We start from the raw sequence: 27,298 nt of genomic DNA on the forward strand, positions 1-27,298 counted from the left end.
ACGTGAAACAAATAACTAAGTGAATCCCTACTGTATTTTTCATTTTTCTGTTCACTTTTGAGGCTTCTGAATTCACTGGAGTGTCAGGTCAAAGATTTTTTTTTTTTACTTTTTTGAAATAAAGGACTTCCTCTTTTTATCATAAAGCAATATCTAAATATTATAAGGAAATACGAAAATAAAAATAAGCAAATGAACATGCAAAAAAGGACCCATAGAGTTATTCCCTTCTCTGGCTCACAGAGACACACAGTCTAAAATCTTTTATTGTTAAAATGCAGGGGTGGGGAAATGATACACACTGTACCACAACTTTTCTTGGTAGGAGGAAATCAGAAGCTGATTAGCCCAGGTTGTGAAGATCCCAAGAGTAAAGTCCCAGTATAATTATTATCTATGCACTCTGGCTTTGGTATAAAACCACCCCCCCAAACTGGCAAAATAGACTTCCAGAAAATTTTCAGCAAAATTAGACTTCCAGAAAATTAGAGGAGAAAACAATTAATTGCATAATCCTCAAAAGCTGGGTTAAAGTAGGATGGAGAACGAGCACGTGAACAATTAAACCTGGAAGTGATAAGTAACACTTCCATTGTGACATTAAAAGGAAAGGGGTATGGCTTTCCCTACTTCTTCCCCCTTCTTACTGACTTCTGTGCAGCAATGGAGCAGCCCATATTGGACCAAGAGATGGACTCTGCAGATTGAAGAAGGCAGAGCAATGAGACTGAGGAAGCCATGGTACCTAACACCCTGGAACTGCTTTCCCCGCCAGCACCAGCCCGGATTGCTTATGCTGAGAGCATGTGTAAGAAAACAAACAGCCTGATGAACTCATGTATGGGCTGCCTGTCTGCTTTAATGAGTGGCCAAGCATGAAAACAATGTGGAGAGTTGGAAGACTGAACACAGCAAAGAGATGCCTTCACAACAAGAGTCCTCTATAGGAAAATCTCAAGTAATTGAAATCTCTTATATTTCAAAAATTCTGCTCTTACATAATTTTTCTGATACCTGGCATTACCTTTCCAGCCAAAATCAGATTATAGGACGATGAAATTTTGAGAAGGCCAGACCTAAAAACAAACTAATCAAGTATCTTCTCACTTTTGCAAATAGTCATTCTTTCACATCCATAAATATGTGAACTTTACCTGTTTCTTGCTCGTGAGACACAGAAGGCATGGTTAGAAAATGTACATGCTGAAAATGTGAAGTCCAGTCTGCAGTCAACCCGTGAGTCTGTGTTAGAGTGTTTCCCATCTAAAGAGCTGAGTAAAGATACTCAGATAAACAGAAAACCAGGCATCCAAACTCTGGGAGTTACCAATGTAAAACTAATGGACTCCATCGTATTAGAAAAATTATTGTTATGTCCTTACATGACACTGAATAGACATGAGAACAAACAGTAAAAGATCCCCATGTTTGTAAAAAGCACAGGGAAAGTCCAGTGTTAAAAAGTACAAGTTATTATATTTGCAACAACCTATTTCCAAAAAGAGATGTAAAGTGATTTTTTTAAAAAGGAAAATATATTCAATACATTCTCTCCCCACCCCCCCCTTTTTTTCTGTCTTTTTAGAGCTGCATGTGCAGCATATGGAGGTTCCCAGGCTAGGGGTCAAATCAGAGCTACAGCTGCCGGACTGCACCATAGCCATAGCAACCCCAGATCCAAGCCACATCTGCAACCCACACCACAGCTCAGGGCAAGGCCGGATCCTTAACCCACTGAGCGAGGCTGGGGATTGCACCTGTGTCCTTGTGGAGGCTAGTCAGATTTGTTTTCTCTGAGCCACAGTGGGAACTCCTTCCCCCTTCTTTTTATGGCCAAGCCTGTGGCATATGGAAGTTCCTAGGCCAAGGGTCAAATCAAAGTTGCAGCTGTGACCTACACCACAGCCATGGCAATGCCGGATCTGAGACACATCTGTGACCTACACAAAAGCTTAAGCCACTAAGTGAGACCAGGGATCAAACACAAATCCTCAGGGATACTAGTTGGGTTCTTAACCCCCTGAACCACAACAGGAACTCCAAAATCCTTAAAATGTATATTTTAAAAGGCAAATCTATAGTGGAAAAGGTAACTAATAACTGAAATTGAAGCTAAGAATGGTGGTTGTTTTGTGCTAAATTTAGCTCTGGGTATCATGGCAGACAAGAGAAGTGGACAGCATAGCCCTCAGGATGCATAACTGCAGTAATGTTGGCAAGTTCATAGTCTATGAGCCTTGTTTTCTGGTCTCAGCTCCTTCTGTATTTGCTGTGTAATCTTACCAGGCCCTGTCCCTCTTCACAATTCTTTGAGGAATCATCTACTCTCTGTGACACTGAAAGGACTGTCAGTCTTGCACTACAGTGGTGCTACTTATTTGCTGACTCTGTCCTTAGTAAAGTATCAGATACATGCTCACAGGTTTCTCTTCCCTACGAAGGGGACTAAATAATATAGTTAGTTACTGAATGTGTTTAATCACCAAGTGAGAAATAGACATTGTATTATAAATTTGATTCCATGGGAAATAGAATACTTCAAGAGAGTTATTTATTACTGATACAGTCCAAGCTAGACAGAAAAATTATTATCATTCCATTCATGATGAACTTAAAGATTTGATATAATTGCTTTCTGTCTGTGGAAACCTGGGGAAGTATGAAAACATTTCTTGGATTAGTCGATTAAAAAGTAGAAGCCAATTTTTGGAACATTAGCTCCTGAATCAACATTAATGTCAGGATTTTCTTTTCTTTCAAGTATCCACCCCCACTCCCCAGAAAGAAAGAAAGTATATATACACTTTTACATATACTACTTTAACCTCCAAGATGGGGGAGAAAATGCCAAGTCACTCTGCTAAAGCACATACGAGAGGGTTCTTTCCCTTGTTCTCCTCTAAGATCCAGTGTATATTTGTACATTGTGTTCTGGGGCTACCCTGAAAACCTAGTGTGCAAGGCTTGTAATGAAGCTACAGTGGAAGCTGAGAAAACAGAAGTTACAAGTTAGATGCATAACCAAGGTTTCCAGTGGTGACCAAGGCAAGATGAAACTTGCCTGTCCCATTTCCACTGAGCATGGATGAGATGAATTGCTTTACAAAATAATCCACAGTACTTTTTAATCATGTTCACATCTTTTTTATGGCCACACCCATGGCATATGGAAATTTCCGGGCCAGGGATGATTGATCCAAGCTACAGCTATGACCTTCGCTGCAGCTGTGAATGATGGATCCTTTACCCCACTGCACCTGGCTGAGAATCAAACCCGTGCCTTAGCAGAGGCCTGAGCTGCTATAGTCAGATTCTTAACCCACTGTGCCACAGCAGGAACTCCTATCATGTACGCATTTATAAGTCACACATACAATTCTATTTTCTAATCATTAACCATATACAAAGTTTTGGTGGGAAAAGGGGGGAGAACAGTTGCTCACAGATTGGTCTTCTCGTCATAGTAAACATCCTTAGGAATGCTGGAAGAAATGCCATACACGCAGTAGTCCCTGAAACTCTTTGCCAGGAATAGTTATGTAAGTGTTTCCTTGTCCTTGGTATTACCTTTGTGTAGTAATATTAACCTCTCAAAGAAATATTTCTTGATATTGTTACCACATTTCAACCGTGCCTTAGTTTTCTTATGTGAAAAAAAATGGTGATGAAAATGTTTGTCCTATCTCCCATATAAGGTTATTATAAAGATCTAAAGAGATAATGCACATTAATGTGTTCTGAAAGCTATAAATTACTATTCAAAAATATTATTACTATCCTCATCACTATTATTTGTTTTCACAACAATCTTGTGAGGTCGGTAACTATTACCAAGGAGGAAATTAAGGAACAGTACGATTAAGTGTCTTGCCTAAAGTCCACAGCTATTTGGTGGCCAAGTTGATATGAATTTAGACACCCTAACTTGCCACTAAACCTTTATAAATCTGTGTACTCTGAAAATTGAGAAGAGAAAAGGTTTCCAGAGGTGTATATGAACGCTTTTTTTTTCACATCTTCCACCTAAAATGTTTAAACTTTTAAGGAGGTATATTAAACAAACACAGACATCCAAGTGTCAGGTTAGAATCATAAACCAGTTTCTCCAGTGAGTCTATCCAAACCAGATACAGAACAAAAAGTAAAGGGTGTGTTCCACACAGTGTTTACCCAACCAGAAAAAGACAGATATTCTGGGACCTTCAAAGTACATTAAATTTACTAGTTTGGAAATAGGAATTATTATGTACTGTAGATGAAAGAGTAATTCAGAACCACCTTTTGGAGGACAACCTGTCATTATCTACCACAATTACAGAATAGTCTCTGACTTAGCAATTCTCCAGCTAGAAAATTTAGACCTAAGACATAAATTCTCAACTCCGCAAAGATATATTTATTTACATGATGTTTCTTGCAGCAATCCTTACAATAAATAAGAAATTTTTAAAATATCATACAATTTAAATGTCCATAAAAGACACATTGAATAAATTATGGTACATTTGTTCAATAAGACTATTATTCAGCTCCTTGAAAAAATGAAGTAAGTTTATATGTTCAACTACTAAAAGGCCCTACCACCTATAGTGAATGATGGAAACCGGTTGCAGAATAGTTTAATTTTTGCATATATACTATATATAAATATTGGGAAGACAAATATATATATGATAATACCAGTTTTCCCTAAAAGGTGATTGAGTAGATTTCCACTTGCCACATTTCACTACTGTTTGAATTTTCACTACAATCAGCATGTTTTACTTCAGAATAAAAACTTTAATAAACACAGTTTCTTTCCCTTTTTTTTTTTTTTTTTTTTTTTTTTTAACACCACAGCTCATGGCAACTCCGGCTTCTAAACCCACTGAGTGAGGCCAGGGATCAAACCTGCATCCTCATGGATACTGGTCAGGTTCTTAACCTGCTGAGCCACAATGGGAACTCCCACAACTACTTTCTAACCAATAAATACCAGTTTTAACTGTCTGGAGGCTGAGAAAAAAATCATGAAAAAAAGCAATGCCTAAAACCACACACACTTTTAGTGGAAAAAAAGAATGTCTATTAGATTTATTTTGGGGGGTTGGGAGTTGTGACACTAAGCTCATAATTAGCTTCCAGGCATATCACATAACCACTTGGTAGTGCAAGCTGGCTAGGTGGCTGGCAAAATGGCTACAATAACATCACTTTTTCTTCTGACATTTGAGAATAATCTATACTTAGAATTTTTAACTACCAAAAGGAAAAAAACGGAAAGAAAGCACATATATTTGAGCTGCAGAATATAGACTGGGAGCTAGCTGTCTACAGGGACAGAACTCATCCTCTTCATAAGTATCATGAGAAATTTAGGATTGGCCCCTATCCTGCAGGTGTGTGTTCCTAGAACAATTTGAAATACTGCTGCCACCTAGTGGACAATTATTTTTACTTTTTATTTGTGGACAATAGTATAACCGGAACCAAGATCCTCATGGAACACTCTTAAAGCAATTTCATAATAAAGTTATGTTGGATGTTTCTGTTTAATGTAATACTAAGGAATATAGGCATTAAACTAAAAAAATATTTTATTAGTTTACCAAACAGAAGTAACTAAGAAATGGTAATGTAAAGATACATTCTAAATAATTTGCTTTAAAATTGACTCTAAAAAAATTACAGCTTTTAATTTTGTCAGGGAAATAATCCCTAAGTTTCAAATTTTATACATCTCCTTCCTTGGGGAAAAGCAGTTATAGAAATTGCCCTTTCTTCCTAAATATTTGAACTATAGTGCATATGAACAAAATCATTATTAAAGAAATTAAAACTTTTTCACCATTCGTTCAGCTAACATTTCTTGTTGTAGCTTTTCTCTTTTTCACTTTAAGAAGATCCTTTAGGAGTCCCCGTCATGGCTCAGTGGAAACGAATATGACTAGCATCCATGAGGACGCAGGTTCGATCCCTGGCCTCATTCAGTGGGTTAAGGATCCAGTGTTGCTGTGAGCTGCGGTGTAGGTAGAAGAAGTGGCTTGGACCTGGTGTGACTGTGGCTGTGGCCAGTGGCTACAGCTCTGATTCAACCCCTAGCCTGGGGACCTTCATATGCTGCAGGGGCAGTGCTTAAAAAAAAAAAAAAAAAAAAGAAGAAGAAGATCCTTTTACACTTCTTGTAAGGTTGGTTTAAGGTTGGTCTAGTATTGATGAACTCTTTTAGTTTTATTTTCATGTTTGATTTTTGGATAGCCTAGTAGGCATAACTCTTGGATGTTCATTAGTACTAAGCTTTTGAGAACAGACGTTTAATATATACTTTCTGGTTGAATGAAAGAATGAAGAAATAATGAAATAGCTGATTTAACCTCTGTAATATTCTGTCTCCTAGGTTATGCAGTTTTAATCTTAAAAAATTTCCCTAGATTTTGGTTCTTTTACCCAACCCAGACCTCTTGTTGGAGAGCTCTGATAATTTGAATGATTTGTGGGACTAGTGCCCTTTTGATTAACTTGAGTTAATTGAAATTAACGAATTCTTTCATTACTCTTCATCATCAGGATTATAAATAGTAAATAAGATAGAGATGCAGGGTTAAAAAGGAATAGATGATTGGCACCATGAAAGTTTTTTTTGGTTTGTTTTGTTTTTTGTCTTTTTAAGGCAAAACCCATGGCATATGGAGGTTCCCAGGCTATGGGTCGAATCGGAGCTGTTGCTGCCCGCCTACGCCAGAGCCACAGCAACTCGGGATCCGAGCCACGTCTGCAACCTACACCACAGCTCACAGCAATGCAGGATCCTTAACCCACTGAGCGAGGCCAGGGTTCGAACCCGCAACCTCATGGTTCCTAGTCGTATTCATTTCCACTGCACCACGACAGGAACTCCCAGCACCATAAAAGTTTTACATGATAATATCCATGTTTTAGAAAAATCTCTGGAGGCTAGGCGAGAAAGGACTGGAGAAAGAACTACCAGACATGGGGGAAATACTTTGGAGGTCATAAGAATAGGATGAGGGACAGAGAATAAATAAAACACTGAAAATGGGAACTAAAAGGAATAACACGAAGAGCTGTATATAAGCGTACATTAATGCTTTCTGAAATCTCATTTTGGGCTTTGGCTGGTGTCCTCAGTACATGCTCAGTACCAGCAGGTAATCGGGCCCTGGCCTGGACTGCTCATTTAATAATTTGCCCAAAGCACTGGAGATCATTGTAAACCGTGTCTGTAAGGAAACTGTCACTCTAGAACTCACCCTACAAAAAGACTAGCAGGGGATTAGTTTTTTGGTTTTTGTTTTCTTTTTTTTTTAGGGAAGCATCTGTGGCACATGGAAGTTGCTAGGCTAGGGGTCTAATCAGAGCTTCAGCTGTTGGTCTACACCACAGCCACAGCAATGAAGGACTGATCTGTGTCTGGGACCTACACCACAGTTCCTGGCAATGCTGGATCCTTAACCCATTCAGCAAGGCCAGGGATCAAACCTGCATCCTTATGGATACCAGTTGGGGTCCTTACCGCTGAGCCACAACAGGAATTCCATAACAGGGGATTAGAAAACAAGTTGGTTAAGGTCCCTCCCAGCTGCTCCTTTGGGAAAAAGGCATTTCCTGATGAGGGAATATCATCCCAGCCAGACTACAGCAATCTTTGGATTTCCTGCCTTAGCCCCGTGCTGAGCATAGAATAGCCTACAGTGAGTTTTTGAAAAATAAAAAATCACCCACACTTTCCCTTTAATCTATCTCATAGCTTTATTTAAAATTTATTCCTAGTTATAACAATATATCTTAAGGAAGAAGTAAATTAACCTGTAGGAAATGGGGATGTAAACCATACAAATCAAAACAAGACTTGAAGGAACCAAAGTGAAAACAGTATATGCAAATTATATGAAACACTGGAGTGAAAAACAATATAGTACAGAACTGGTAGCCTGAAACCACCGTTAGTAATGAGCTCAGTGAGGAGAAAAGATTTTTGTATGCTTACCTGTTATGTTGTAATCTCAGAGTCCTGAACAGTACCCAGCACATAGGAAACACTCAGTGAACATATGCTGAATGAGTAAATGAGCTGTTCTGGTTTAAAAGAAAAACAGAAAGGAATATAATTAGCTTTTCTTTCGATTAGGAGTTGACTTGAAGGGTTTTTTTCTTTTCTTTTGTTTGTTTTTGGTGGTTGTTCCAATTCTAGAGCTAAAGAAAGCATCACTTGTGCAGCTGTAATTTTTTTAAATGTAGAACACTGCCAGATAATGACATTTTAATCCCATCAGGAAGAGAGAATAGAATGCAAACTGTTCTTTCTCTCATGACATAAGCCATGGTTCTCTTGCCCTGTGGTTCCTCAATGATAGAGAAGCTTGAAATAGAAAATCATGCGTAGATGTCTGACGTTTGGTTCTCTTCTCTCCAGGGAAATAAACTTATTTCGCCAAACTAGTTTAATAAGCCTTGGTGAACTTTAATGAACTATTAACAATTGGTTGTTTCCCAGAAATGTTTTTCTCTCACTCTATGGATCTTTCTTCTCAGTGACGTGAAGAAAAAGAAAATATTAAAAGAAAAAAACAACACATTTGAATAATGGGAGAATTATTCAAGTAGCATATTCCTGCAACCATCAAATATTATTTATGGCAACACTGTCAGGTATGAATTCATTACCTTCATCATGTAGCATGTCCTCAAGTATTCAGTCTTTCCTTAAACTTGCCCAGATGTAGTCTATTTTATTATTGAAGATTTGCATTCATTTATTCATTCATTTGACAGATTAAAATCAAGTTATGTACTAAGTGCCAATGTTTCAGCTACATCCTGGGGATACAGTGCTGAATAAGACAATTTTGACCCTTGGGGAGCTCATAGCTTCCTAAAGTTCCCTACAGGAGATTTCTTGAATTAAAATGCCCCTGTTTCCAGACTAGTTAAACAATGTGAAGGGAAAGAACATCTTTGAAGTGTTATTATGTGCCAGGCACATTTGGAGGGGTATCCCTAACCATCCTTCCACCTCATGCCTACTTACTTTGTTTCATCTTGCTTTTTTTGCTTCATCTACTAACCCCCACTTGGCATTGTTCACAGCTCCATGTCCAGCTCTGAGAAGTAGCTGGTGTATACAGTATGGGTTTTGTTTGTTTTGTAGTGGTTGCAGGAATGAACTTGAGAGGCAGGAATTCTCATTTTACAAATGAGGCCAAGATTGATGACTTGAATGATTTGCTCATAGGGAGTTCCCTGGTGGCTCAGCAGGTTAAGGATCAGGCATTGTCACTGCTGTGGCTTGGGTTGCTGCTATGGTGAGGCCCAGGAACTTCTGAACGCTGTGGGTGTGGCTCCCCAAAATGATCTCCTCATAACTGTGTAACCCTTAAGTCACAAATCAGGGGTTTAAAGTTGAATGAAGGCAAAGCTAACATTCTTTCTAAAATCACTCCTGTAAATGCGTATTTCTTTACAGAGTTATGCATCTGTGTTCTTTTGTTAAATACCATTATGTGAAAGACAGAGATCTTGCCTTCAAGTGCCTAAAGTCTAGTTAGGGAGAAAAGAAACACCTGAAAATCCAACTAAAAGTAAGTTAGTGTCTGGGCAGGGGAAGAACCTCAGAGACAGTCAAGGGGAGGATGGGCTGGGCCTGGGGCTGGGTTCTTAAGGGCGCTTCCACTTGGCTGAGATCTGTCTTCCCCGGACTATGAGTAGGTAGAAAAAGTAAGTTCCTTCCACTTAGCTTTCCTAAGAGCCCTTCTCTGCCTTCTCTGAGTCCCTGCTCTCATTTAAATCCCAGAGAATAGTGGATTCTGCCCTCTTTTTGAGAGGGAAGATGGTGGAAAGTAGAAGAAAAGCTCCTTTGACAGGGAGTTTGGGGACTTTCTGGTCTAAGACATGAAGAGGTAACAAAAAGCAGTTGCCGTTGTTTTGCCCAGAAACGATAAAAGTATGGGAGTGGAGGGCGGGGTGAGGCGCTAACTTCAAAATACGTCCTCATGGGAAAATCAGAAGTCTTTTGACAAAGTCCTTACACTTACTTGGTAAACATTTGGAGCGACTGTTGGCTTTCCCTGGAGAAGAGGAGGGAGATTTATTCCCTTGGGCAGGGAACAGTGGAACCAAAGGGCGAAAGCCCGATGAAAACACGTTTCTACTCAAGAGTAAGAAATGCCCTTAAAACCAGCCGCACGGAGCCGTCTCGGAGGAAAGTAGTCCAGCAGAGGCAGGCCGCTCCCTGAGTCCTACCAGGCGAAGGACTCAGCCCTGGGGTCGCGATGTCCCGGTCTCGGGTCGCCGGCAGGGGGCGGGTCCGGGAGCCGAGGGTGGGCACGTCGGACTCCAGCTGCGCGCTTGGGGCTCCCCCGGGAGCGACGCGAAGTGGGGAGGGGCAGGGGGCCCCCGGAGCTCAAGCGCGGGCTCCGGCTCGCCGCGGGCGCGGGAACAAGGCGCATCATGCTCGCCGCGGTCGGGAGCCTCCTGCGCCTCCGCTCGGGGTGCATCCCCCGCTGCGCCCCGGGAGCACCGCCAGAAACCTCGAGGCGGCCGGTAGCATCTCTCCGGCCCCGGGGTCTTCCTCAGTACTCCAGTGGCGGGGCCCCGGGCGGCTCGGAGCCTCAGGGTTCCGGTGAGTGGGGGCTGGAAATGGCCTGGGAGCGAGGGGTCCGAGGAGGGGCGGGCGAGGAGCCGCGGCTAGGGGATTGAGGGGTGATTCTCTGTGCCGTCGGTCTGTCGGTTCTTCCGACCAACACCAAGCCTGTCGCTTTCGCAGCAGGGAGGGTCCACAGGGTCCCCGCCGAGCATAAGCCGTCGCAATTCGACAAGAAGATCTTGCTGTGGACCGGACGTTTCAAAGCGATGGAAGAGATCCCCCCTAGGATCCCGTAAGTGTAGCCTGTGCCTGGCCCCGGGTGCGTGCGCCGGGGAGGGCGCTGGGGTTGGAGGGTCTATCCACTCACCTCTCGACCTAGAACGAAGGCGGCCGCGGAGCCAAGCAGGTCTTCCTAGCAATACCTTCCACCTTAAGGAATTTGTCTACGGCCCCCTAGTACGGTTAAATGCCAAGCTTCCTGACTAGTCTGGGAACTAAACTAAGCGGAAAAGGGGATTGTTGGAGTTGAGTGAAAACCCTGAAGTTCAATGGGCACTTCCATGGCGCCCGGATACCCGCCCCTAGCGAGCTCCAGGTGGTGAGACAGAGGAGTACTTAGGCCTAACCGAAGGCACCGTTGTCCTCTCGAGCACCCAAGGGGCTGCGGGGACAACAGAGAAAGAGGGGCTCTGTTCAGGGCGGCGGCTTCCTGCTGCACCCAAGGAGTAATCATGGCTCGTGGGGTGGCTGGAGAGTCTCTGGGAAGAAGCCACATCCACTCCTGGAGAGGGAGATGCCTGGTATACGCGGTTCTGCAGCCCTCTGAGCCCGGGATTCTTGGACTAGGACTCACTATGCATCAGCGTCTCTGGCCACTTCCCCCATCCCAAACCGAAGACAGAGGTTCGCTTGATAAAACTCAAGCTGCCAACTTCAGCTCCTTTCTGCTAATGCTAAATTTAAAAAAAAAAAAAAAAAAAAAAAAGTAAATATAACCGGTAAAAACAATATTCCTATAGCTTCAGTTTATGCAAAGTCCAAAAATCTTCCCAGCACTTTTCAAGGGAGTGTTTAAAAAGGGGAAGGAAGGAAACTAAGAATAAAATTACTCTACTACTTTTTAAACTAATCTTAAAAAACAAGGAGGCTAGAATTATATCAAATAAGAATTTTAAATGTTCAAATAGATTTATATGAGGTAATCAATGCCTGATAGACTGGATAATGGACATGGGGGACTACATCTTGTTCTGTGCATATTGTCCACACTTTTATTGATTATTAATTTATTGGTTACCAAAAGCATCTCAAATAAATGGAAGAAATACTGGTGGGAAATGTTCATTCAATAATGAATGCTCAAAATTTTAATTTCTTTTTTTATCAAATTATTTGATGAGAAATGGACATAGAATTTGAAATAAAATAGAATTTGAAATCTCTTTTCAGCATTTATTCAACCAAGATGTTATTTGGTAATATTTTATAAAGCATATTTTGTTTTCCTGGAGAGCTATAATAGCCTCTAAACTACAGACGTAGCCCCAAACAGAAATTAGCCACAGAGAAGCTTAAAACACCATTCTTAGTATTTTTTGATTTTGAGTTCTAGTGCTGCAACTGAATAATCCAGAATTTAAAGAACCTGCATTATTGTAAATTAATGCTTGTCAAGGGACAATATTGCATTACTGTAGTTGTATATGTAGAGATCCACATTACAGAAATAATTTCCCCAGGATCACTGTCAAAAGAAATATTATAAACAGAATGTAATAACAAGGTGCCTACGAAAAGTGTTGCAGTTTTTGGTTGGGAACATGAAAAGTATTAGAATATTTTTTATTTTAATTTTCTATAATTTGTTAAAAAGCATTGCTGTTTAAGACAGATATGCCTCCTAAGCTGTGTTAGATTTACAATGTAAACGGCTTTCACTTTTATGTTCTTAATGGACATAATAACAAGTAACCTATAATTTTCGTACCATACACTAATGATATTTAATAATAACTGCACTTTTCTTTTCAGTGTTAAACTAATTTGGCATAGCAGATCAAAGCCAAATGGATGGGTAAAAAAGATCAGATCTTTTAGTTTCCATCTGGAACAAAAGTCATAACAAGTATAATCTAATAAAATCCTAACATTCACCTGTTTACAACTAATTTCTTAAGATTTACATTAATCTGCCTAAAACCTGAGGAAAACAAGCTAGATATTGATTTCTGTGTTCTTTTCACTGGTGAAAGTTAAAAGAATTTTTTTTTGTTTGTTTTTGAGAGGAATTGCAAATTATCTTTCTGAAATTCTTTTTTCATGTAAGTACATTTTATTTATACTTGACATAGAGAAGAAAGAATACCACTGAATACATTCTCAAAAATCATTCTTCAATTATGTGTATTTATAAACTATCATTTCATATTACTGCAAATTGTTAAAGTTTACTTCAGGAAAAAAGGCCCACAAGCATGTTTACTTTTGTAACACTGCTTTGCTAAAATCTTAGACAACTAGCATATAACTTTATTAATAAATAAGGTTATGCAGTATTCAAGTAATCATATTAAAATATCAGAATTATAATAAGAAAACAAAGGTGTGTTTATCTTTTCTTCAAGAAATTACTGTGATTTTGATCACTTCTTTTGAAAACTTCATGCAAAAGCCATGAAGGAAACACCTTTTCTCTAACAGACATTCTCATGAAATATATAATGAAATGTATCATAGCAGTATGAATCATTTTCACAAAATGTTTAATAGTCTGTTTAATGGAAGTAGGATGGGAAGGGGCAAGAAGAGATTTGGAGACCAGTGAAAAGGCAAAATGATGAAAATGAGTTTTAAAAAGCAACTTGTTTAAAACTGACAACAAAGCCCACTTAAGACAGGGGCCAAATGAACGGGAGTCATAGACACACATAGGCGTGTGTCTTCCTTTTATCCCAATGATTGAAACAAAAATAATGGAGAGTCAGGTTGTAATCTCTAGCAGTTATATTTTGAACAGTTAGAAACTAAATATACTGCACCGTGGTTTCATAGCGCCTGACAGTAATTAGGACCTGAATAAATACCTCTTAATTTGCAATTGGTAAGATAATGTGCTAGCATTTGGAAGTCTTTCACATCTGCCATTTCATTCAAGAAGATGTTTGGAATATTTTCATAAGACATCATTGTCTGTTATGCCAGGTGGTAAAGCATATTGCTTTAGTGTCATTAATAGAATACACATCTTGGTTTAGGCCAGAAATGATAGATGCTGCAAGAAACAAAGCACGAGTGAAAGCCTGTTACATAATGATTGGACTGACAATTATCGCCTGTTTTGCAGTGATAGCATCAGCCAAAAGGGTGAGTACCTCTTTAAAGTAAAGCTAGACTTGTGAATTTTAATAAAGATTAGGAGCTTTATTCTCCTTTGGGGGCTTATTGCTCTTCTTTCAGTGTAAGAAGGGCTTCATCTCAGACACTTTGAGGCACCACATATGTCTATCATGCTGGCAACAAAATCATTCATGAAAATTTGAATCAACAAATTAACTATATGGACAGGAGGGACAGAAACTTGTTTCCATTTTTAGATAAGCAAAAACAAACCAAAAAAAAAAAAAATGACAGTTTATAACCTAGTTAAAATCTGTGCAAGAACTTCGTTGTATGAAAGTTATCCAAACTAGATCATTCCTTAAATCATGAACTCAATTAGCTGTTGCACAGAATCATGAAATAGAGATGCAAAGTTGGAAGTGGTGAGCAAGGCAGACCAGTTTGCCTGTATCCTGTGTATGAACCCTTTCCTTGGCATCACCAGTGTGTGGTTTCTAGAGGGAAGCTACAAGCAAATTAACGCTCTGATTTTCCCTCTTGTTTCCTCATATTATTTCAGCTGTGAAACACTTTTTACTTGAAGAGCAGACCCACAAACATTGAGGTATCTGACACATCTTTGTGGAGTCTTCATTTCTCCAGTCTTAATTTCTTCATCCTTAACAATTTTCCTCTATTTTGAACTCTCCTCTGGACACAACCCAGTTTATCGGTGCCCCTCTTCATTGTGGCACCTGTCACTGAACCCATCAGAGTGTGATTATAACTTTGTTAGTAATGCAGCCAGAGTTGGAACTAGATTGTGGCAGCTCTGTCGCACAGCATGGTTTGCCTGGAGCCGGCTTCACTCTCTAAGCACATTTAACCAATGACCATTCTGCCTAGTCCTATGATTCTGCTCTTTAATTCTCAAGTTTTCAGGAGTGTTTGAGCCCAGTGATTCACATGGGAACCAGGGCCTCTAAGCTTACTGATATTCTGTACGTGTCTGTTCATTTCTGGTGGCTTGGCAAAGAACTTATGCTTTGAAATTATTCTCATCAAATGGAAAATTTCTTAAATGTTTGCTGGCGGAACACTTAAACATAGAAATAAAGAAATTCAAGGAGTTCCCATCGTGGCATAGCGGAAACGAATCCAACTAAGAACCATGAGGCTGTGGGTTCAATCCCTGGCCCCACTCAGTGGGTTAAGGACCTGGCCCTGCTGCAAGCTGCAGCATAGGTCGCAGATGCACCTCGGATCTGATGTTGCTGTGCCTGTGGTGTAGGCCGGCAGCTGTAGCTCCGATTGTACCCCTAGCCCAGGAACCTTCATTTGCCTTGGGTACGGCCCTAAAAGGGGAAAAAAAAAGAAAAAAGAAAGAAAGGAAGAAATTCAGTTATCTCATTTTTAACCTACTCTAGATAAAGGGACTGACCACCTAGCTGATAATTTTCTCCAGCTCCTAAGTGACAGATTGGATTCTAATACTGCCTGGTCCCTCCATGTTTCATACCATCTTCCCTTTCTTCCTTATGCTTCAGCCACACTAGCTCTTTTCTGTTTTTTATTACATCAGACCCTTTCCTCTCTCCACGCTCCCTTTCCGTCCCCTGGCTTTACCATTGCTGGCTCATTCTCATTCTTCTCAGAGAGAGGGTCCCTGACCACCCCATCTAAAATGGCCTCACCCAGGAACTCAATTTTATCATCTTGGCAGCTGCTCATGAGTGAGTCATTATACATCAGCAGTCCTGCTAGCTCCACTTAAAAATATATCCGCAGTGGGACCACTCCTTACCATTTCTATTGATATCACCCTGGTCTAAGATAGCCAACCCCTTGTTGCCTAGTTTATTGCAGTATCTTTTAGGTGGTCTCATATCTGTTCCTCTTGCCTCTCTCCAGTTCACCTTTCATTTTGAATAATCAATGCCTTTGCCTTAACTGAGATAGTGTCAGATAGAGATAGAGAATTGGTTAGCAATTTGAGATGTATTTGAGAAGGCAAAATGGATAGAACTTTGTGGTAAATTCAATATGGGAAGAGGAGAGAAAATATAAGAATGAAACCAGAAAGCCTGGGTTTTTGACCTGAGTACCTAGATGAATGGTGACATTTGTTTAGATGTGTAAGACTGGGGAAAGAGCTGATAGGCATGGCAGGTAAATATACCAAGACCTTTATTTTTGATTATTATGTGTGAGATGCTTATTAGACATCCCTCAATATCTGCTTTTATTTAGGCTGCTGAGATGTATGTTCTTCAGTCTGAGGACCTATAGCTTTCCTCACTTCTGAAAAACTCTAAGCTGTTATAATTTTAAATATGGCCTCTTCCCCCATTCTAACTATTCTTCCCACCTCCTCAGAATATATGCTGGCACTTAGGATTCTAGACTCTATGTATCATAACTTCTTTATCTTTTTTTTTTTTTCCCCTTTTTTGGCCACCCTATGCCATATGGAGTGCCCAGGCCAGGGGATCAGATCTGAGCTGCAGCTGCAACCTAAGCCACAGCTGTGGCAGCAATGGATCCTTTAACCCACTGTGCGAGACCGGCAATCAAACCTGTGTCCTGGCGCTGCAGAGACACCGCAGATCCTGTTGCACCACAGCAGGAACCCATTTTAACTTCTCTTTTCTACTTTTTCTATCTTTATCTCTGTGCTGCATTTATTTTTTCATTTCACAGGACTACCTCAGCTCCATGCCCAAGAGTCAAATCCTGAACTCACCTGTTGGTGTACAAATTAAACTGTTAGCCCGCAGCTATTGAAGCCAATATTTTCCCCTAATGTTCCCTGTTAGAAGCCATATCCTTCATTCCTGGCTTCCGTCTTTCTCATTCCTCACCAGTGCATGCCTTTTGTCTTCTTTCCATGTCTTGTACCTGAGGATTTCCCTTTCTTGATTTTGAGCTTAATTATTTGAAAATATATCCATTACTTTTTATTCAACAAATATGTCTATATGCCAAGAGAGGGTGGAGGCAGATTTCTGACATCACCTGTTCTGTTGACTTGAAGTCTAACATCTTAAGTAAATTTTTTCTGTACCAAAGGGTCATTTTTTTTTCTTTTTTTTTATGGCCACACCCACAGCATATGGAAGTTTTTGTGCCAGGGAAGGTATCTGAGCCGCAGCTGCCACCTATGCTGCAGCTGCAGCAACAAGGGATCCTTTAACCCCTTCTGCCAGGCTGAGATTGAACCCACACCTCCACAGCCACCTGAGCTGCTGACGTCAGATTCTTTTTTTTTTTTTTTTTTTGCCTTTTTAGAGTCACACCCACAGCATATGGAAGTTCCCAGGCTAGGGGTCCAATCAGAGCTACAGCTGCCAGCCTATGCCACAGCCACAGCAATGCCAGATCTGAGCCACCTCTTCAACCTACACCACAGCTTATGGCAACGCCAGATCCTTAATCCACCATGCCAGGCCAGGAATTGAACCTGTATCCTCATGGATACTAGTCGGGTTTGTTTCCACTGAGCCAGATGGGAACTCCTGCAGTCAGATTCTTAATGTACTGTGCCAGAGTGAGAACTCCAGGATCATTTTTCTTAAATGCTATGTGTGACAGATGGTTTAAGTTACTGCTCTTCTTTTCATAGTCTCTCCTATGTATCTCCACCTAAAACAAATTCTTCCAGAGCGTCAAAAGGCTTTTTTAATTTGTTTGCGCAGGCTGCAGAACGACATGAATCCTTAACGAGTTGGAACCTGGCAAAGAAGGCTAAGTGGCGTGAAGAAGCTGCATTGGCTGCACAGGCCAAGGCTAAATGATACTCTGACAAAGTGGTAATGGGAATATCATCATTGTTATCAGCAAAAATAAAAGATTGGTAAGAGAATATTCAACAACTTTTTGCCAAGGTTTTATTTGGTGACAAGATCCACAGCCTTTTTTTACTTTTTAGTAAACTTTTATTGAAGTAGAACATACATTCAGAAGGCACACAAAAGTGTATACAGCTTGATAGATTTTTATCTAGTGAACACACCTGCGTAACCACCGCCCAGGTGGAAATGTAGGACATCAGTAGCACCTCAAAAGCCTCCTTTCTGCCCTCTGTCAGTCACTACCCTCTGCAGATAACCATTGATTAGTTTTGCCTGTTCTGAACTTTATATAAATGGAGTTCCACAACAAGCATTTGTGATAGGTATAAACTGAATCACTTCGTTGTACAGCAGAAATTATCACATTGTAAATCAACTATACTTTAATAAAATTTTAAAACAATGAACAAAAAACAAGCACTTGTGTGACTGTTGATTCTTATTCTCCACATTATATTGTGAGATTCATCCACAAATTTTGAGTAGCATGAGTTCATTCATTTTTATTGTGTTACGGTATCCCAGTGTATGGATATGCCATAATTTTTCTGCCCCTTTGGTCCAGTTTTTGGCTGTTAGAGATGATGCTAAACTATGCATTTTGTATATGTCATGTTTAAATCACCAAGGACTCTTTAAAACCTAAACTAATTTTCAACCCAAGTGCTGGTATATTTGGTGATTGGGTAGTTCCTCTGGGTATACTTTTCATAGTTCGCAACTAGGGGAAACAGGCTTAAAAACTCTTATAAGCTGAGAAATATTAATTTCAAAACCTATTCTAAAATGATGAAAGTACTAAAACAGTAATTATAAAAACAATTTAGAAAAGACAAAAACATTAGGAAAAGAAAAATTGAGTCAGTGGTCTTCAAACTTGAATAAGCCCTAAAACATCTTTAAAAATCACATAGCTCCTCCTCACACAATTTTAACTTGGCGCCTACAGTTTTAAAATCATAAACACGGGCAAAGTTGAAATGACATAATTTCCACTTTATTGTGTATTAACTGTACTTTAAATATATTTCCCATCCTAACCTGAAGCTGCAGAATTAGCTCATTCTGTTTAAGGAAGGTGTCTGCTTCGTAATTTTAAGGCCAAAGCCAGTCCTTATTGTCGAACTGATAACACCAGATCAAAACTGACCTTCCTTGTTATTATTAAGGTTTTTTTTTTTTTTTTTTTTTTGTCTTTTTGCCATTTCTAGGGCCGCACCCGCGCCATGTGGAGGTTCCCAGGCTAGGGGTTGAATCGGAGCTGTTGCTACCACAGCCACAGCAAAGTGGGATCCGAGCCATGTCTGCAACCTACACCACAGCTCACGGCAATGCCGGATCCTTAACCCGCTGAGCAAGGCCAGGGATCACACCTGCAACCTCATGGTTCCTGGTCAGATTCATTAACCACTGCACCACGACGGGAACTCCGACCTTCTTTCTGTTAGAAAAAGTCTCACCTTGATTTGAAAATGAAAATGCTGCTCCACATTCCTGGGACAATAATCTCACTTCTGAGTTAAACTCTAAGATAGAGAATGCAGGCAGCATTGTTACAAGTCCACCTTCTGGATGAATCAGCCACTGACTGCTTTGGCATTTTGCATAGGGCCTCTCTGCTGTGAGACTCTGCTTCAGGATCTGTCCTTTCGGAATTATCCATTCATTACACAGAAGGCTTTTGTACCACAGAGGAAAAAGCATGGGTAAGATTCAGAATGGATGAGAAGTCCTTTTTTTTTTTTCTTGAAGGCACCTGACTGGGTGTTTATCCCACCTACAGAATACCTGAAAAGCAACATTAGTGTTTAACTAGATAACTGTTTAATTGGATAACTGTACTGTGGCCTAGTCAGATGGACACAAAAAACAACTAACATGGTGCTTCAGGGTGTGTGTGGAGGGGAGTGGGATGGGGTAAGAAACTTACCTATTTAGGCTAAGGTGCTCGGTCCTTCCGAGGAAGCTAAGGCCGCGTTGGGGTGAGGCCCTCACTTCATCCAGCGACCAGCACCGCGCCTGGCAGCCCCCACCTAGCATTGGTCCGCACCTTGGCCTCCGTCTCGGAGCTCGCCTGCATCTACTCTGCCCTCATTCTGCACAACTATGAGTTGACGGTCACGGAGGATAAGATCAATGCTCTCATTAAAGCAGCAGGTGTAAATGTTGAGCCATTCTGGTCAGGCTTGTTTGCAAAGGCTCTGGCCAACGTCAACATCAGGAGCCTCATCTGCAATGTGGGGGCTGGTGGACCTGCCTCAGCAGCTGGTGCTGCACCAGCAGGAGGTCCTGCCCCAGCTGAGGAGAAGAAAGTAGAAGCAAAGAAAGAAGAATCTGAGGAGTCTGATGATGATATGGGCTTTGGTCTTTTTGACTAAACTTCTATAACATTCGATAATAAAAAGCTGAGCTATTCGCTGAAAAAAAAAAAAGAAACTTACCTATTTATTGTCTTCATATTTAAATGAAAAAAGTAGAAAGTGTGTGTGAATGTGTTCATTTGCCACTAAAATTGCAGATTGTTTTACTAGGAGCAAGAAAATCCTAAAAATAACTGATCTAATTAGTTTCACTACTCTGATTAACATAGTTTCAAATACTGAAGGAAATGAGACCAGCCAAAGCAAACAAAACAAAAGAACAGGTAGTGGAAGAAGAAAACAAGAACAAAAACACTAGGCTGGGAAAAACGACAAGGTCCTACTGCATAATCTAGGAAATAATATTCAATATCCTGTGACCATAATGGAAAAGACTATGAAAAAGAATACATACTTATATAACTGAATCATTTTGCTATATAGCAGAAATTAACATTGCAAATCAACTATACTTCAAAAAAGTTTTTTTAAAAACCCACTACATATAAGGTATCCTGCCCATGTCTAGTACATGGTAAACACAAACAAGCAAATAAACTCTAGGCTGGGAGGCCTAAGCCTGGCTGTGTGATTTTGTGTTTCACAATATATTAAGAAAGTTAAAGAGACATTCCCTCCTATTTCTATTTGTTAAGTTTAAAACTCCAAGCCTTAAATAAATGCACTGTATTGCAGTAAAATAACAGAAAAGGAAAAATAATCTCAATTGAAACATGTGAATACCCCACTAATTGCCAAGGCTTGAGATACTAGGATAAATTAGACATGTTCCTGTTATAGAAGAATATGTAAGTCCTAAAATAAAAGCAACATACTACTTTATCAGATAATGCCACCAACAAAATCTTACTGGTGTTAGAAAGGGGATGGAATTTTAATCAGTGAGGACATCTATTTTTGCTCCATTAAGAATATACAATCATAAGAATAAATCAGACACATATAAATGCAATTGTAAAATAACATTTTATTATTTTTAATATAGTGCTATAACATTTCATAATATTGCATACTACTCCAATGTCAGTTTATTCAGTTAGGCAAGAATATCTTCCCCTCATCCCACTTCCCAATCAGAATTTAAAGATGCATTATCCTTTTAAAGCCCTAACTGTACTGGCTCCTAATATGTCACATTTCATAAAACAATGATATGAACTAAAATGAGTAAAAGTTAACAGCAATTACTCTGATTTCACAGTTTCACAAAGCAGCCAGCAGACTGCTAAATTTAGAACAGCAACAAAAATCCACTAAGACTTTGTATTATAATTACTTTTTCCATAATGCTCCTTCTTTAGAGAAGAAAAAATATGAAGGCAAAGGTAATGCTTTGTCTAACAAGTCCTTTTCCAACAAATCAACCTTCATCTGCAAATAGGTTTTACAGTTACCAAAAGATACACTGTTTCTGTGCCAGCGGGTTTTATTACTTTTTATTTTTTTATTTTCCTGTTCTAGTGCTACCAGTAAGTGAACAAAATGACACTAAAAATTAAGTTATAGGAACACCTTTCAAAATAAAACTTACAGTAAAAAAACCAGGTTACTGAGTCAAGTACTCACAAATAGAAAACAAATAAGCATAATTGCATAGATTAGCTGGTAAAAATTCAAATTCAGACAAAAATAAAACACTAAATTTAATTAAAGAATGCAAAGGACTCTTTCAAGTATTTTCTTGATTTTTTTTGCATTAATGTTGCATGTGTTGCCCTTTACAACATGTTTTCTTTCTTTCTTTTTTGGCACAGTTTCTTTCGGGTTTAAATATAATAAATCTTAGGAAAGCAAGTTAAAAAGAGAAATTTTTCTCCACAAGGGTCAGTGAAGATTAATGAAAATAAATTCTGGAGCATTTTAAACAGCACATTTAAAAAGAGTAGTCCTATTAAAAAAAAATTTTAGGAACAAAGTATTTGCTAGTATATAGGTTCAATAAAGTCAACACCATACCAGTCGATGGTCCCAACTCTTGCATATTGCCCCTTACATTCAAATCTAATCAATCACCCAAGTAACAGATCCAATGCATTATACATAATTTTGAATGCTTAAAATATTCTGTACCTAGAGATATAATGCTTATTTCACTGGCAAAACTTTAAAAATCTTCCCCTTAAAGTTCTTCCTCTTATTTCTATTATTTTTCCTTCTATAAGAACTATTTTGTTTGAAAGCCTTGGCTTAGAGATTTATAATGTGACTACGGGGTCCTCAAAATAAAAGCAGGCACAGCTGGTTATTTGTGAATTATGTTGCATTATCAAGTTCACTTGATTAGAAAGAGTGGAATACCCTGTTACCTGATACTTAGAACTATCTGCATCACAAAAAAGCATGTATCTGATAAATTCACCATCAGTTTGGTAATCTTTCATATAACTACCCTGTTCTTTTGAATATATATGTGTATATATATACACACATAATGCAAAAGAAACACTTCTTATACTGAGCTTCATAACTTCTACTACAATAAAAAGGGCACAGATACAGTCCTCTACTTAACAATTTAAAAGAGATTTGGCAGATGTAGTCAGCATTATGGACACCATTTAAACCTGTGTTCTAGAGCTTGTAGGTTTTAAGTGCCTTGCCAAAAGCTTCGTTTCATGATATATAATTTACAGTGTCATACTATTTAAAAGTACTCCTATATACATTTTCTTTTTGTAACATGCCTCTGATTTCCAGCAGAAACATTATAAATGCTATCGTAAATGAAATCTTTCTTTACAGAATAGGCTATGAATCATATCAAAAATGCTTCTAGTTCCCATCTTAAAACTGCAGTAAACTGATTTTTAAATAAGTATTTTAGGTATATAATTGAAAATGTAAATAGCCTGCATATAACTATAAATGAAAAAACTGAATTCAACAGTACCATATATGCTTACAAAACTACAAAGTATAGTACTGTGAAAACATACAGACATACCCATATATATGTATCTATAAATATATATATATATAATTTTTCAATTGAAATTGTTTTTAAAGTTTCACAGTATGAAGAGGTTTTTGCTACTAATACATAAACACATACATTATATGACCAATCTGATACAAATGTAATCTAATACAATGGTTCATAACAAGCAGTAGTATGACCTCGGTATTACCAAAGGGGGAAAAGTCCTAATATGGGTTTCAACCAAATAACCAATATTTCATTAATATCATCCTTTAGTGTCCAAACATTAAGTGCATTTAATAAAATTTAACACATAACCAGGTGATTTCTTCAGTATAATTTTGCCAAATATCTAAGTTCACTATTATACAGAAAATGAAACATTTCAATTACTGCTCTGAAAAATCAGAGAAAGAATTACAGTATTATTGTTGCTATGCAGCCCTACTAGAGATTCATGATGGCATCTCTAACATGGTGCGCTTTAAAATGAGCAGTGAAAAAATAATAAAATTATTTCAAAAATGGTAGCATATTTGGTCAAAATACAAAATATACAATAGCATTTATATGTTAAAAACAAATATTTAAATGTTGAGTAATCATTTTAATGTGTTCAACATGAAGAACAGCTTCTCTCCACAATTGCCACATTTTAACTGATTGTCAGTACAGTATTTCTTCTATGTTTCATAAATAGGTTTTCTGTTGCAACTTTTGTTTTTTTGCAAAGTATAATCTACAGCACAGTGATTTATAATTTAAGGTAAGATCTATTTTCACATTTTAATTTAGATTTTATTCTATTTCATGTTTCTGAAGTTTTTGTTTTATTTTTGCTTCAAGAGGTAGATTTAGTAGAGAATGGGCATGTCAAACTTACTGCCAAAATGCAATTATCAGCAGCTGTACTGCTAATTTATAGTTAACAAGAATGCTAGAAAAATTCAGAACCATTACATAATACTTTATCAAAGGTCTCCTTTTAGGTTTAAATTATTAAATAATCTCATAATGTATTTAACTGTTGACAAGCAGATACAAAAAAACAGACAAAACAATGAAAGACATAAACACAGGAACATCAAAATAAAAACAAAACTGTAAATAAAGGTTGCATCTGAATGGAAATGTTCATTTTGCTTTTTAAAAGTGCATCAACTTCTTTCTTTTTTGTTCTACCAAAAACACCCAAAAAACAAAAAAACGACAAAAAATCAATCAAATATTCCCACTGATATCACAAGGAAGGGGAGTTATCTGAAGCTACCTTTTTTGGCCATTATTTTTCCTTCTACCAAGTTAAAGGTGAAACCCTTCCATTGGTGCTTCCTGCTGCTGAAATACAAACTGTTGTTGGTTTTCATCCACTTGAGGTACAATGCTGGGGTCATCATCTTCTACACCAAAGTAATGTTCAATCAGATCAAAAGCCTTTTGGTAAATCTCCTGATTCTCATGGCTTTGCAGAAATTCAATTTTATCCAGACCTATTAGACATATATACATATAAACAGAATTATTACCCAAATTTCAACATACATTTAAATCAAAATAATGAATCAATAGCATCTGTCCATCCACTGGCAATGGGATTGTTGTTTTTACCTAATTAAAAAATTTTGTACAATTATTAAAGGTTACTTTCCACTTCCAGTAATTACAAAATATTGGCTATATTACCATTGTTGTACAACAAATCCTCGAAGCTATCTCACACCCAACAGTTTGTACCTCCCACTCCCTGATCCCCATACTGCCCCCCACACCCCTCAGGTAACCACTAGTTTGTAGTGTATATATGTGACTCTGCTTGTTTTTTATTATATTCACTAGTTTGTAGCCTTTTTTTTTTTTTTTTTTTTTGTCTTTTTGCCATTTCTTGAGCCGCTCTCGCAGCATATGGAGGTTCCCAGGCTAGGGGTCGAATAGGAGCCATAGCCACCAGCCTAGCCAGAGCCACAGCAATGCAGGATCCGAGCCGCGTCTGTGACCTACACCACAGCTCACGGCAACGCTGATCCTTAACCCACTGAGCGAGGCCAGGGATCAAACTCGCAACCTCATGGCTCCTAGTCAGATTTGTTAACCACTGAGCCACAATGGGAACTTCCTGTAGCATTTTTTAGATTCCACATATAAGTGATACCATAATTTTTATTTAATTTTTGCACATACTAAAAGCCAACACTTAATGACATACTTCAAGATGCACAGGCTGGGGAGCAGGAAGACAATAGACTCCACCCTTCTAATTGTATGATTTTGCCCAAATAAATTAGTTTCCTCTGTACTTTAGCTTCTGAATTTTAAAATGACCGTTTTAGATTATGTAACTCCACAAGTTGTTTGCAGAGGAAGTGTACTAAACGCAAAGCACAAAAAGAGAAAGCGACAAAACAAAAAATAAATTTAAAAATGGGCAAACTAACACATAAATTTTCTCACAGAATAAGCCTAAGGGTATCAGTATGGAATAAATGAATGCCGTTTGCAAACCTAACATAAGCAAAGCCTATTAACTTAAACTGAAAAATCCCATTTTGATAGCATATGGAGAAAGTGCAGAGCTCTATTTTACTGCTTATAAGAAAATAATCTACATATATGTTTGAAGGATGCTGAAAATCTTTCTCACTTAATTACAGATAAACTTCTTTAATTATATTGTTGCAGGAGAGAGAGAAGCAGCAAAGCAGTCATATCTCTATACAATCATGAGTAGCCGCCAAATTCTAGTATAACTTAGGGTAAAAAATAATGACTGTAGTAAGGAAATGTTCTTAAATCAGTGATTAGTATCTTGTATTTATATGATGTCTTAACCAGTGACATTATATAATTTGAAATAAAGGTAAAGTGATCTCCCAGGCTTGGTTGAGGGATCACAAAAGCTTGAATCAATCATATCATACAAAGGTACTTAAGACAGAGAGTAAGTATTTAAAGGAAATACACTGAAAGGAAAAAAATCAACTTAGATTTATTCCTTAGCCTAAAATAAATCCCCTGTGAGTTAAGTTAAATGTTTTAAGAATTCAATCAGAAAAATCTAGCCAATTAAGGAGTTCCCGTCGTGGCGCAGTGCTTAACAAATCCGACTAGGAACCAGGAGGTTGCGGGTTCAGTCCCTGCCCTTGCTCAGTGGGTTGATGATCCGGCATTGCTGTGAGCTGTGGTGTAGGTTGCAGACGCGGCTCGGATCCCGTGTTGCTGTGGCTCTGGCGTAGGCCGGTGGCTACAGCTCTGATTGGACCCCTAGCCTGGGAAACTCCATATGCCGCGGGAGTGGCCCAAGAAATAGCAAAAAAAGACAAAAAAAGGCAAAAAAAAAAAAAAAAAAAAGAAAAATCTAGCCAATTACAAAAAATTCATCAAATCTGTGTGAGGACAATGACTTTGTAAACTTTGAAGGAACAGAAGAGTAGAATGAATCATTTATTAATTATAAATGAACATGGTTTATCTCATTAAGTCAAAAAGGTGAAAAGGAATGGGAAAAAACTCATATTAAACTACAAAATAAAATTAACTCAAATTTTTACAAAAAAAGAGACAAGTTGGTAACTGGACAAAGTACAATAAATATTCAATAGAGATAATGAAATACACTAACACACGGAAAATACAAACCACCTTCCACATGAAATAAAAAAAAAAAACACATAAAAGCAACTTGGTGATACCACTTTACATTGGCTAAACCAGCAAAATCACCAAAACAGGTAAAAGGTTGCCAGTGACACTGTCAAGTAACATGTCTTTAGAAAGCACAATGAGAAAACATACCCAAAGCTTAAAAGTAAGTTTGTGCCCAGGACTCAGGAAATTTATCCCCAAACATTAATTCAACAGAATAAAAATTATATTCAGAAAGATGCTTATTACGGTATATGTAAAGTGGTAACAAGTTAGAAAGAAACTAATGGTCAACTACAAGAATATGGCAAAAACAGAATGTAACATTCTCTTTTTATAATATTATATGGCTATTGCAAATCACAGAAATTATGCAGAAATGCAATTTCTCCATACTGTTAGAAGCAGAACACAAAACTACACATGCACTATAATTATATCAATGTAAAGTATTTGTGCATAAGGACATGTAAAAAGGATGGCAAATAATGAAAAGAAATTGTTAGGATAACAGAATTAAGAGTAGATTTTAAAATATCAAAAATATTATACTGCTTTTACACAAAATATTTTTATAGAACTGGAGGAGGAAAATATCTATGGC

General features: G+C 38.4%; 3 protein-coding genes, 1 long non-coding RNA gene and 1 pseudogene across 8 annotated transcripts in view; 3 read left to right on the forward strand and 2 right to left on the reverse strand.

The window, feature by feature from the left end:
* Positions 1-10,634, reverse strand: part of LOC110260274 (uncharacterized) — a 29,407-nt gene extending 18,773 nt beyond the window's left edge. The window contains exons 1-2 of the long non-coding RNA XR_002343262.2: positions 10,035-10,634; positions 7,991-8,079 (exon numbers count right to left, since the gene is read on the reverse strand). This is a non-coding gene — a long non-coding RNA (uncharacterized LOC110260274). The remainder of the gene's footprint in view (positions 1-7,990; positions 8,080-10,034) is intronic.
* Positions 1-27,298, forward strand: part of PHF3 (PHD finger protein 3) — a 1,103,753-nt gene that overhangs the window by 688,046 nt on the left and 388,409 nt on the right. The gene's annotated exons all lie outside the window — the stretch shown is intronic.
* On the forward strand, positions 10,309-18,168 carry FAM162B (family with sequence similarity 162 member B). 3 transcript variants are annotated; one of them, XM_084958483.1, is made up of 5 exons: positions 10,309-10,621; positions 10,766-10,877; positions 13,840-13,948; positions 14,484-14,528; positions 17,599-18,168. In XM_084958483.1, the coding sequence occupies exons 1-4, from the start codon at positions 10,450-10,452 to the stop codon at positions 14,487-14,489; spliced, it is 399 nt and encodes a 132-aa protein (XP_084814609.1). In that variant the 5' UTR covers positions 10,309-10,449; the 3' UTR covers positions 14,490-14,528; positions 17,599-18,168. The 3 variants fall into 3 exon arrangements, with proteins under 3 accessions (XP_084814609.1, XP_084814600.1, XP_005654448.3); XM_084958474.1 differs by lacking the exon at positions 14,484-14,528; XM_005654391.4 differs by lacking the exon at positions 14,484-14,528 and having other exon boundaries at positions 10,769-10,877.
* Positions 19,725-20,170, forward strand: LOC100523874 (large ribosomal subunit protein P1 pseudogene; annotated as a pseudogene). The gene has a single exon (XR_001301948.3). The product of XR_001301948.3 is annotated as a large ribosomal subunit protein P1 pseudogene (transcript).
* KPNA5 (karyopherin subunit alpha 5) overlaps positions 21,083-27,298 on the reverse strand; it is a 38,307-nt gene continuing 32,091 nt past the window's right edge. For both annotated transcript variants that reach the window (XM_005654392.4, XM_005654393.4), the window contains exon 14: positions 21,083-24,545. In XM_005654392.4, coding sequence (XP_005654449.1) covers positions 24,358-24,545 — 188 coding nt within the window. In that variant the 3' untranslated portion in view covers positions 21,083-24,357. The remainder of the gene's footprint in view (positions 24,546-27,298) is intronic.

Source organism: Sus scrofa, chromosome 1 (assembly GCF_054392235.1).
Source record: "Sus scrofa isolate SSC_HxYL_T2T_F1_AM1 chromosome 1, Sscrofa_HxYL_maternal_Yorkshire_Landrace_v2.0, whole genome shotgun sequence".
NCBI lineage: Eukaryota > Metazoa > Chordata > Mammalia > Artiodactyla > Suidae > Sus > Sus scrofa.